This window comes from Hirundo rustica, chromosome 9, assembly GCF_015227805.2.
Source record: "Hirundo rustica isolate bHirRus1 chromosome 9, bHirRus1.pri.v3, whole genome shotgun sequence".
Taxonomy (NCBI): domain Eukaryota; kingdom Metazoa; phylum Chordata; class Aves; order Passeriformes; family Hirundinidae; genus Hirundo; species Hirundo rustica.
The window spans coordinates 3419731-3432117 of record NC_053458.1 but is presented as its reverse complement, the minus strand read 5'-3'; the positions used below and the strand labels follow the sequence as shown (position 1 = coordinate 3432117).

At 40.7% G+C, this 12387-nt stretch overlaps 1 protein-coding gene across 16 annotated transcripts in view; it reads left to right on the top strand.

Moving 5' to 3' along the window:
* The window catches only part of FGGY (FGGY carbohydrate kinase domain containing), a 258281-nt gene that overhangs the window by 170662 nt on the left and 75232 nt on the right, over positions 1–12387 (top strand). For all 16 annotated transcript variants that reach the window (XR_005702154.1, XM_040072892.2, XM_040072895.2 and 13 more), the window contains one exon: positions 6976–7091. Coding sequence is in view for 15 of the 16 variants with exons in the window: in XM_040072892.2 (XP_039928826.1) it covers positions 6976–7091 (116 nt within the window). In the remaining variant the exon portion in view is untranslated. The remainder of the gene's footprint in view (positions 1–6975; positions 7092–12387) is intronic.

The following is a 12387-nucleotide window of genomic DNA, read 5'->3' as shown; positions in this document are numbered from 1 at the left end:
TTAAATAAAAGCTGTGCCACCAGTCCAGTGAGAATTCTGACTTTCCAGATGTGAGGCCAACAGAGTTGCTGAATACAAGTTCACAGATTTTTTTAACCCCAAATTTAGTCTTGTTGGTTGGGAAGGAGTCTGGTAGGACCCTGCGAGTTCCCTGAGTCAGCAGTGTTCCGGAAAAAGTGGGGGAAATAGTTTATCATTAAACCAATGTTTTAACCACAGCTTTGAAGGAAAAGCTGTGAAATCTTCATACCATATGTATCACTTCCTTTTTTTTTTTTTTTTTTTTTTTACCCAGCAACAAAAACCCCAAAAATCTTGTAAGGATTTGGAAAGCCAAATATCAGTATCTGCATGACCTTCAAGTATGCAGCTTGTAGGTCCTGAGCTGTCCAGTCTTTTTGGCTGGTGGCTTTGTGGATTGGTGTCTTCTACTTGCACACTTACTGGAAAGAGAATTCTTTGCTACTAAATCCTTTTTGTTGGAAACTGAAGAGCTATTTTCTTACTGTCAATTTTGCTCATGGTGAGGAAAAATAAAACATCCAAGTAATTTTTTGAACATTGACTTTTAAGGTTTGAGATCTGGAGTTTAATCCTATTTTGCCAATGAAATATGACAAAGTTGCCACTAGCCTTAGTGTGAACAAATATTGGCCTTTCAGCATGATATTGGATCATTCTTATTTGTATTAATATTTTTCTTCCACAGCTTTTGTGAAGATTTCAAAGTAGGGAGAAAGCTTTGCTTTTGCTGTGGTATTTAACTTCCTTCAAAAAATCTAAATGGCAGCCAGACTACTTTTAATTATTTATGATAAATAGAAGTGTTATCCAGAGCATAGGAAGACTGAAGCTGATAGAATTGCTAATGCTGATTACAGTAATTTCCTTGCTACCTTTATTGAGTAGGTTTAAATCCTCAGACATGCAAAGACTGAAAATCCCGTGACTACAACTGGGAATGTGTCTGCTACTTGTCCCAAACAGGCTTCCCCACCTGTCTTCTTTGTTTGGCCTGTTTAATGTTTTGTTAGAAGAAGAAAATCCTTTTCAGGCAAGAGTCAAATTGCACGGCTGGCTAAGACAATGGTTTTGGGCAGGCAGGAATTTCATAGGCTTTGGGTCAAAGGCAACAATCATAAAAAGTAACGTGTGGTGAATGTTAGGAACTTGGGGCTTGCATGGCTGGGTGGCTGGAGCAGCCCCTGGTAGGTTTTGCTGTGTGTACCTACAACTGAAGAGGTGAAAGGAGGGGAGTGCAGTCAGGGCACACCCAGACTCTCTCACCCTGAGCTTTGCAGCCCACCTGCCCCAGAGATGAGCTGAGGGACAGCAGGGGCAGCTCCTCTGCACCACCCTGAGCTCAACCCCCTGCCCTGATTCCTTTTAGCAAACGCTCAGCAGAGGCAGCCTCTTGTACACTTCATGCAGTTCAAGACTCAATGATCAGATGTCACTTTTCTTCTCTTTCTTGAGAAGTATTCCCTTAGGACAGATTTTCCCAATTTCCTCCAAACAGCCAAATACACCAAGCAGGCAGTGACGTTTTTCCTAAATGCCAGTGGTGGACATGAATCCAACAATCTGGTTCTGTTTCAAAGGCTATGAATTAATGGATATGGCATTACCAAAACAGAGCAGAGAATAATTACAGGTTTCCTATTGCTCTGTGATAATCTCCACTGTATTTTAGGCTCTTGCAGCACCAGTGCCCAGTTCTGTTCTTGGATTCTGGGAGTATGTGTCCTGGGTATTAAATTTTTTTGCCTGGAACATTTTTGCGCAAACCACAGTCAGATCTGTGACTGTGTTAGAGCTGTAAATTGCTTGCTTTTGTGAAAAGCCTTGAGACTGTGGGGTGCATAATTTGGGAGGACATTGGCAGCCTGGCCCAGATGTCAATATGTGGAGATGTTCATTTGAGCAGAATCTACGCCCCGGCTTGCAGTTTGGATTCAAAATCTGTTTTAAATTTAAACTTCATAGAACAAAAGAAAAATCATTTGATGTTGTGACAGTCGCACTCCATTGTTTCAGGTCTCCTTCTTGCGTTCACAACGTCATAAAGCTTTCTTAGCTTTTGATTCTTTGTGGCTTTAAATAAATCTGCCCGACAGACCACAGAGAGTTACTTTATCTTACTGCACGCTATTCCTTTTGGGATCTAACCAGACCCTATCCTCACTTCTGTAGGATTTAGCTTTGGCACAGCCCTCAGCAGGTGCAGCTGGCTTTAGTTCAGTCATCCAGCGATTGAACTGCTGCACTGTTAATGATGCCTACAAAATTAATTAAGTTCATGAGTTTAGGTTCATTTCTGAGCAGTTGGGATGAATGGAGCAGATCCTTTTGCTTTGGGATTGAGAACAAAGCTTCCATTCACTTCAGGATGCCCCAGACAGGGGTTCTCTGCTTTGCAAGCTGGTGACTGACTCATTTTCCAGGCTAAGTAATCTTGTACCAGCCCTCTGGAATGGAAGGTCATGTAGAAATGCCTTGTGGGGTCACTTTTCAGGAAAAAAACTGTTTCTTTTAGCAACTTTTAGTCGATAGGACTGACCTATCAACCTGTAGTCAACATAGGGATGACTTCCACAAGACAATTGCAGTTAAGGAGCAGCCCCCTGGATTATTTTCGTAGCAGATGTTGTTCCAGGCAGGGCAGGATCTCTGCAGGTTTGGGAATCATGTCTGTGCTGACTTTATCCCTTTTGGAATGTGGGAGATGGGTGAACAAAAAATGGCCCTTTATCCCTTTTGGAATGTGGGAGATGAGTGAACAAAAAATGGCCCAAAGTGTGAAGTTCTGGTGATTCCTAAGTAGTTGTGGAGAAGTTTTTTGAGACTTTCATCTTTTAGTTACATTTTTATGTTGGTAATTTAGAGCATGGAGTTAATTCCCTTATTTCAATGAATGTGTCTGATTTCCTTCTCTCCAAGAAGTACAACGGAGTGAGAGAAAGTACTCAGAATGGGCTGATAATGTGGGGAGAGCCACACAGAAACCAATTTTGATCACCTGAGCGATCACAAGTCCAGTTGCCCCAGATCCTTTCACAGGTTAGTTGCTTCCAGACAGCATTTTGGGAATTACAAGTGTGTGTTCACAGATTCCCCGTGTTTTTAAGACTGCTGAGATTTTTCACACAGAACCTCAGCACATCCAGTCAGTCTTCAGCAAGAAACTTGTAGGAAACTCTAAACATAATCATTTTCCTGTTGAAAATCTGGTTTAGATAAAATAAAATTTTTCCATGCACGACGGTTGGGGTGGTTTTTTTCAGTGGGAATATGCTAAGCAAAACTTTTTGTTCTGAACGGAGAAAGGAAATCTTTCATTTCATTGTGCTGGGAATATGCTTGAGGAAAAGAGTCTCCAAGCTCATGGTATTTCAGTCTGGCTACATATGGCTCATGCTACTGAGGGGTTCCATGTATGGCTCCTCAAATCCTATAGTGGATTTGGCAGTCAGGAGAGGACTGTTCCCTCTGGGATTGCCTCTTCTCTGCACCTTTGAACCCAGCTGATCCTGGGAGTAAAGAAAGAGGAGCATTTCCTTCAAACCATCTGGTTCATTCAGCTTCAGCCAGCACAAGTCTGGTGTTTATGACCAAGTCATTGAGGCAACGCTGCCAAACAGCAAAAATGGAATATACCATGGCAGATATCAGTAGTGTTGCTGTTTGATGTCTGCCCTTCATCTCATCAAAGTTAGGAGTTCAGTGAAATATAAAACTTTCTCATAGCTGAGGGTTTCTTGATTTGGTTCCTCAGGTGCTTCTTTTCCATAGTGTCTTTCTGGATAGAGTCTTCCCAAGTTAGGAGTTGTGCTATCCCCTTTTCAGGGTGATTCTCTGGAGGAGAATTTCTGAGTGATTTCCTATGAAGTTAATATATATATAAATACAAGTAAATACTATAGATATAATATACGTCTATAGCCACGAATGAACTGTTCTCTCCGCACGTGCATAGAGCCCTCTAGGACATAGAGACTGAGCACCTCATCAGGTGAGGGGCAAGGCTTTGAGTTCAACCCATCCAGGTGCTTTTGAAGCATGTGGTGATGTTAATCCACCACGGCCATCACAAAGAAATCCTCTCCTTTGAACTGTTATCTAAGAGAGCAGAATGCCTCTCTGCAGTATGACCCCTTCTCTTTGATAGAAAAGATTTCCATGAAGCTGTATTGTTCTATTGAACACCTACTTTTTGCGAGGCAGCAAGAGTGGAAGAAGGAGATTGAATCCCAGAGAAGTCTCAAATGCTCAGACTGTGTTTAAAACAAGCATTTTGAGTTTCTTGCTGTGGCCGTGAAAATAAAAACCTGCCAACATAATGTGTTTGTGTTTTAGCTCAGATCTGAGGCTGGTCTTCATACCAGAACCTTCCACTTCGAGATCTTCCAGTCAATTCATTTGGCAAGAGCTGTCTTCCCCAGCTCGTTTTTCCATACTTTGTTAAGAATTCAACCCAGGCTCCTCTGTTTATCCTTGTTCTGTGAGCACTTTGCATTTATAAATCTACAGGATGTGTTCAGTCCAGCCATATCCTGCCAGAGAGCTCGGATCTGCTGGAATTCTGTGGATTGGCAAGGGGTGATCTCTCCCCATCCCCGGTGATTCCATGGGCCTGTGTGTGTGGTGTGGTGTTCCACAGAAGGAGCTGTGTGGGACAGCGGGCCCCTGTTTAAAACAAGTTCTTTGGAGCCTTTTTCAGGGTGTGGCATTAGTTCAGAGCTTCAATCTAATTAGAAAAAGACATATTCGGTTTTGATGATAATTTGTTATGATTTGGTATTTCCCATATTTGGGAAAACTTGATGCATTGTTTTTTCACTCTTTATGTCTAAATTTTTCCTAAAGTGATGAAGTGCTTTTTATTTCAAACACCCTGCCTTTATTTTTCCTTTTAACGAGAAGTTTGAACCGATCTGGGGAAAATGTTTATTTTTTCCCAGTATTTTCTTCGGCCTAGAATTTATTTATTCACCCAGTTTTTGTCAAAGGTCCTAATTAGATTTCTGTGTCTGGCTTTTAAATCCTTAGAAATTGGAATTCCTTATATCAACATTGTCATTGCTGTAGTTACAGGTCATGTGCTTTTTCTGTTTTCAAACCAGGCACTGAGTTGTGATTTCGTGGTCTATTCTTAAACTTTTAAGAAGGGAAAAAAAAGGGGGTGGGGGTATCAGAAGTGTTTTAAGAGTAGTCCTGAAATAATCCCTGCATTTATTGACTGCATTTATTTATAGGGATATAAATAGTTAACTAATGTAATTTTTCCCGCAAAAAATATGTGATGTTAATTATTCTTTAAATAAAATATATTTAAATATTTAGCACACCTTTACAACCAGTGGGATGTGAAGGACCATCACTTGTCCTCTGGTTGTAAAAACATGGTTATTCCAGGAGAACAAGATGGAAGGAAACAAAAGGCATTTAAAATACCCACTTCTGTCCCAGATGAGAAAGTAGGAGTTTAGAGAGTCCATGTACCCATCCCATCTTCTGCTCAGTGTCACATTAGAGGATGTTGCTTCTTGTTGTGACCCCCACCCCAAAACATGGAATTCAAGTCCCAGATAGTTTTCCAGCTGTGTGGAAGGGCTCTTCCTGTTCTTATTTGGCTTTACTCTGTCTGTCGTATCAGTGGCTATAAGCTCTAACTTTGATTTGCAGATCGGAAATAAAGATAGCTTCTCTTTTGCTGCTCAAGGCCAGCTTGGATGGGGCTTGGAGCAACCTGGGCTAGTGGAAGGTGTCTCTGCCCATGGCAGGGGGTTGGAACAAGATGAGCTTTAAGGTCCTTTCCATCCCCAAGCCATTCTCTGATTCATATTTCAGTCTCTGGGTAGTTTTCTGGGATGAAAGGGAAGATTTTTCCTTTTACTCCAAAAAATAATTTTGAAGAGAAAAATTTTACTTGGTTTTTACTTATGCAAATCTGCAAGAAAAAGTCAAATGCTGCAGTAAAACTGAGTTTGCTTTGAAGATACACGTTCAAATTGTGCCATCCTAATAAAGAGAATACGTCTGTGTAAGCTCACCTTGGCTAAACATGAGTCACAAATAAGCTGTCTTGTAAAACATCAAAGAAGATCCACCTCTGAGCAGGGTTTCTCTTTGAGAACAGTTATGATGATGTGTTTCCCTGAGATGCATCTGAGCTCTCTTGCACTTGCTGGTACTGTGGTATTCCCAGGACTACATAGAGCTGCAGTTTTCAGTGGTATTTAGCATTTTTAATACCTTTTAGTTGACTGACTTTTCAAACACAGTTTAATACTGATCTTTTTGAGATGATTCTTAGAGTTCAGACAGAAGACAGCCTATGTAATATAAAATCATCAGGAATATTGTTCATACTTTGGGGAGAAATAAGGTCAGGGATATTGATAAAAACCATTCTGTATTTTTGGACAGACTTTCCTGTGAGTGATCTTGTCCTCTGTGTATATTCTGCTCCTGCCTGTGCCCCCCGTGGGGCTGTCTTGGCACAGCAGAGTTTAACACCAGCTTCTCAGGAATGAGACTTGAGCATCTGACCCCATCATCCAGATCTCCTGGAAACTGTAATTCAATTGTAACACAAAGTTTTCCTGAGGACAAGCTGTGTGCCAAGCAGCCGTGCAAGAGCAGCACTCTGAGCTGCCTGCTCCAGAGCTGTTGTGCTCCTGCCCTGCTCTCCCCCAGGCACATGCACAGCCTGTTATTTGACTGATTTATGCAGTGAAGTGGCCAGACCAGGAGTTGTTTCAGCAGAGAAGAATCTTAAACACAAGGTCCTTTTAAGGTCCTCAAGACGTGCACTCCAAACAGTAACCAGTTATGTTGTTTTTTTTTTTTTTTAATGTGAGCGTTCTGCTGGAGTTTTTGACCAGTGGAGAGGAGATCCTTGTTTTTAGTCACAAGCTTAAACCCAAATGTGTTCATTTGCCTGACTCTGTGCCTATATTGTCTCTTTTCCAGGTCTCTCTGTACAGTAGTGTGCAAGTGGACATACACGTCAGACAGAGGTTGGGATGACAGTTTCTGGAAAATGATTGGTTTGGAAGATCTGGTGAAGGATAAGTACGAAAAAATAGGTATATCAGGATTGGGTTTTAATATGCATATATATTCATACATATATATTCATATTAATAAAAAACTTTGCGTGTGTGTGTATGTGTATATATATATATATAAGAAATAAATATATAGCAAGAGATGGGGTTTTGAGCCACCTGGTCTAGTGGAAGGAGGGAAGGTGTCCCCTGCCCGTGGCAAGAGGATGGAATGAGAGGAGCTTTAAGGTCCCTCCCAACACAACCCATCCTCTGATTCTATGAATCAAAGATATATACATATAAAAAGATACTTTGCTGTGTTATTGTGAATGTCAGCAGCTTCAAATGAGTTACTGAGGTGCCCACAGGGAACAGACTTCCTAAGTGCATTTTTTTACTTTGCATTATTGTGAGAAACTGTGTTTAGATTTTTTTATCTCCTACCCTTCAAAAAGGCCTGGAAGGCCTTTCTGTACTGCTCAGTCTCAACAATAGCAGAGTGAAAAGGAGCCCCAGCAGCTGATGACATGAAGGACACACTTGATGTGGGTATATTGGATGGAAGGCTACAAAAAAAACTACTATATAGTAATTTATAGCTGTTACTGATAGCATGATTTGTGACCTGTACCCATCTCCTTTATAGTCATTTTCAAAAAAGGTGCTACTTCTGCTTGTTGTTATCTTTGTACATTTTTTTTTTTCCACTCTCAGGGCCCAAGTTTAATTAGAATAGTAGCCTTTCTAATAGCAGTTCCTACAGCAGATATTCATTAAAAGTCCATAACGTTAATATACCAGAAAATTTCCAGGATAACTTTATTAGACTTTCCCTGTTAAGTTAATGGACTTTTAATGGATGTCCTAAGCAGACATGTCATTAACAAGAATATTACCAGACATGAATTAAAATATGCTCATTCATCAAAGTTAATTATCTAAAATTTCCTTTGATTTTTTTTTTTTAATGTCGAGCACTTTGAACAAGTTTGTACAGCAGTTTAAATGAGCAACATGAAATGGAAATGGTGGAGGAAGGATTGTAGTGAAAAGAAATGTAATGCAATCGATAAACTTTTCTGATCATCACATAAACTGCTGTCAGTCATTTTGGGGTTATCAGAAAATAGTACTTGAAAGCTTCCTTGAATAGATTTCAGCTTTTTCCCTGCAAAGGAAACTGCTTATGCAGAGGTACAAAACCTACCAGGAGAATGAGGCTTTCAGCTTCCTGAGGTTTTGGGTTGAATACAATTCTTACAACATCTGTCACATGTGGCTTTTAGCAAATCTTCAACAAGTTAAAATAAGACTTGCAATAAATACATGTTTTTACCAGAAAATTGAACATCTTGCCAGCTGGTGGTCTCATGGAAGGGTATTTTAAAAACAAATTATTTATGAAGTGTAAGCTAAGGCTTGGATACAATATTTATGCAATGCACTTCAAGGACAGTGCAAAGCAATTTGCCATTTTAAGTAACAACATGCATGTTTTAAATGATAAAGTAGCCATTAATAAAAGGGGCCTTTTGTTGTGATGGGAGCCTCCTAACACTGGCCTATATATGGCTCAGCATTCATTAAGAGAGAAATCATCAATTCCATGTTTGTTAAAACACAACATTTACAAAATAAATTGGTAAGTTATCTTCTGTTGATATGTTTCTTGCAAGGCAAAAGTGTTTCTTGTGATTTACTGGTGAAAGTGTCTAGTTCCATGGAAAACTGGGGAATTTTTTAAAGAAATGAACCATAGAATCCCTGAGAGGATCTTGGCTGGAGCTGGAGAAGCACAGTCTGACCTCTAAAACTGCACCAAACCTTAAGCCAAAACTTGCAGCTTGTGCTCACCTTGAGAATTCCTTCAGTTTTCAGATTCTGGGGCCGATTCCCTCAGGTGAATCCACAGCATAAAACAATTTCTATTTGCATAATGATGCTGAAACCTGGCCCTAGGGAGAATATGAGCTTATTTCCCTGACCATTTGTCTAACCTTGCCTTTTTTAAAAAGGAAGGTGTTGCTTTTGTTATATTTAGCAGTGTGATAGCATCACAAAAAGCGGGAGAGTGCCCTTCATTCCTGTGTCAGTGCAGAGGGAGTGAGGAGCTCTCTGCACCAGTGTAGAACCCAGGTAGCCACCACTCCATTCCTCTGAGTTTCTCTGTTCTTCTTGGAGTCTCTTGGAAGGGTGTAGCTTCAGAAGGATTCAAAACAAAGCCCTTCAGCCTTCCCAGGAGCTGCTCCGTGGTGGTGTGTCCCAAGGAAGGGCTTTGCTTTCTGCCACCCTGAATTCTTACCAGTGTCCCTGAATGTGGGGGAATGGGATCGGTGCTCAATGAGAGTTGGGGGCTTTGCTTGTTTTAATGTGTTCAGTGGTGTTGGACCCGAGAAGAGCACTGTGAATCAGCTCAGCTTTCCTCAAATTCCTCAGGACAGGGTAGATCTGCCTACCAGCAAGGTGATTCTCAGCCACTGAGCAAACTGCAGCTGGAATGGTCCTGGGTAGTGGGAGATTCCTTCCCACACATCCCGTGGTGTCACCGTCCCTACCAGGAGCCCCTAGAACACCCCAGGATCACAGCTTGCACCAACTCAGCTCAAGCTGTATTTTCACCAGGGCTCCAGGGTGCTGCCCACAGGGGAACAGCCTCAGCTGCTGGAAGTGCACCCCGTTATCCCAAGGAAAAGCCTTCCCTGGACCATGTGTGCTTCCAGGAGGAACATCAGAGCTGCCACGGCTGACAGGGAAGGATGGGAAGCAGGGCACTGAGGTGCCCTGCAGATAAAGGAGCTCGAACTTGTCAGATAACCCAGGTAGGAGGAGGTTGTACATGCTCAAAACCTCATCCTGAAATGAAAACAAAACCAAAAACCTGACAGGGCTGGAGTAATTCTGGTGGAATTTCCTCTTCTGTTCTCAAGCTACTCTAAGCCCATGTCTGTCTGCTCAAGGTTTGTTTAGCTCAAAGGCAAGGATGTATTTTAGTGCCTGCACATTCCCCTTGTAAAGGGAGATAATGGCCTTTTTCTCATGTATCTCTCCTAAAAGATAACAAGGCTTTGAATCATCATTTCTTTTAACCAAGGCAAAATGTCACAAGATAAAATTAGCAAAATTTTCTGACTGTAACAAAAGTAAATACAAAGTTTTCCAGTTTAACATACGCAGAAAAGCTATGTTTGGTTGTATTTTGTTTTTTTTTCAATCTCTACTAAAATCATTATTACAGAGGGAACCAAAGATGAATAGCTACAAGTAGATTTTTTTTTTTTTTTTTTTTTTCCATTTGGAAGTAGCTTTAACTTTCATGCCACTGGAAGTACTTATGGAAATTACCTGAGAACAGCTTCTTTAATGTACATTCTATTTATTCTGGTAAATACGCTTCTGAGCATCACTTTTAAAACTTCTTGCCCTTTAAAGATACATTTACTGTAATCAGAGTGCCGTGGTTCCTGGAGTACACTCCTCTTGGTTTCAGTTTAACTTAACACATGACCTTGTTGATAAGGGAGACCCTCACATCTGACCTTTAGGATCTTCCACAAACCTTTCCCATACCAGGGCGTGGGTTCGCATCTGAAAACTCCCAGGCCTTTGACATTTTCTGTTTCTCAGAGCAAACTAACCTTTCAGGGAATCCACATAACAAGTTGTTTGTGGTCCTTTCTGTACATCATGAATTTACTGATCAGGTTTGTGAAGGTAAAGAGTCTTATCTGGAGATACTGAGAAATTTATTGATCCCATTAATTTGCTCACCAAGAGAGTGGAAGAAGACTCATATTTAAACCACTGAAAGTGTTGTGTACTAGAGACATTACCATTTATCTGCTGTGGTAAAAGCACATGATGAGTATCTCTTTGTGGTATTACAAAACCTAGAAAGACATTAACAATTCCGTTAAAATTTCATGTACTGTAGAGCTCCTAGGGTACTGGGGCGTACGTTCCATTTGGAGAAAAATGCCTGATAAATTTTCACCACAGTCTTCTACTTCAGGGCCTACTTAAGGGACCAAATAATGATTTTTTTTATTGAGTGGTAATATTTCATACCAGGTCTTTTTGGGGTTGAAGATGGTGGCTTTGTGTGAGAGAGTATTGTGCGTACTGCAGAATAGGTTCTACTGATCTTCTAGGTTTTGCAGCTTTTGTAAAGGGCAGTTTGTCACCTTCTTTCATCTGTGCTGGAGCAGCAAACTGATATTAATGAAGTAGCTGTGGTTTTTCTTCATTTGCTTTAGTGTGCAGCTGGAAGAATTCTTTCATTTTTGATTTTGGGGGTGATGGTGGCATAGGGAAGAACAGCCTGTGCTCTTCATACATCTCTTTGCTTAAATCTCATCCTGGGTCTTTTTCCCACTCATCCTTCTTAAACACCTTCTAGAAGAACGCTTTCCATTTTCCACAAATTGCCCCGATCTTCCTCCAGTAGGATTTATGTGGGGGTTTTTTGGTGGGTTTTTTTTGTTGTTTTTGGTTGGTTGGTGTGAGGTTTTTTTTGTTTGTTTGTTTGTTTTTGTGGGTTTTTTTGTTTGTTTGTTTTTTTACACTTTGGCACTGTGTTTTCAATTAAGAAGGGTTTGACTTGGCTCTAAAGTGCATTTCTGGTTAGTGTTTTTTACTCCCCTCCCTCAGTTTACCTCTTCACTACCCTCCAACACTCTGCCTGTGCTTTAATGTACAGCCCCAACGCTTTGCACCCCCAATTTTAACTCTCTCCTTAATTCCAGGACTTTGGGAATTTCAGGCTTGATGTTTCTATGGGCTTGGGCACTTGCATATGTCATTTTTGAATGTCCTGAAAAGATGGATCTGTATAATTGGAAGACTGGATATTCTTTTCTAATGCTCTTTCACGTGAAGTACTTATTAATAAATTGATAGCACAAAACCCCTCTTTTTATATCAATAGTGACATTCCTGCACGTGCCACTGAATCCTTCCATATACAAAGCTAATAAAGGCATTGAATATCTCCCTTTTAAATAGAGTCTGCTTAGGTTCTCTGTTTTGTGAGGAGCTAGCTCTAATACTTGGATGTTCTCTTAATTTATTTACATTTAGGCTGAAAATGGGAGATTCAGTGCAGGGTGGGAGAATATGGTCAATATTAACTCAATGCTACAGTTGCTGTGCCAGTTTTCCCTGTCTCTTCCACGGCCTTTGATGCTCTGGAACATATGAAGGATTTCCTTGAAGGCTGAGAGAAAGGGATGATTATGATTTTTTATTTTTTCTTCGGCTCAGATTGTGGCTGCCAGCTCTTCATAAAGCTGGATTGCAGCAACAAGCTTTAAACACTTTAAATACTTTGCAAATG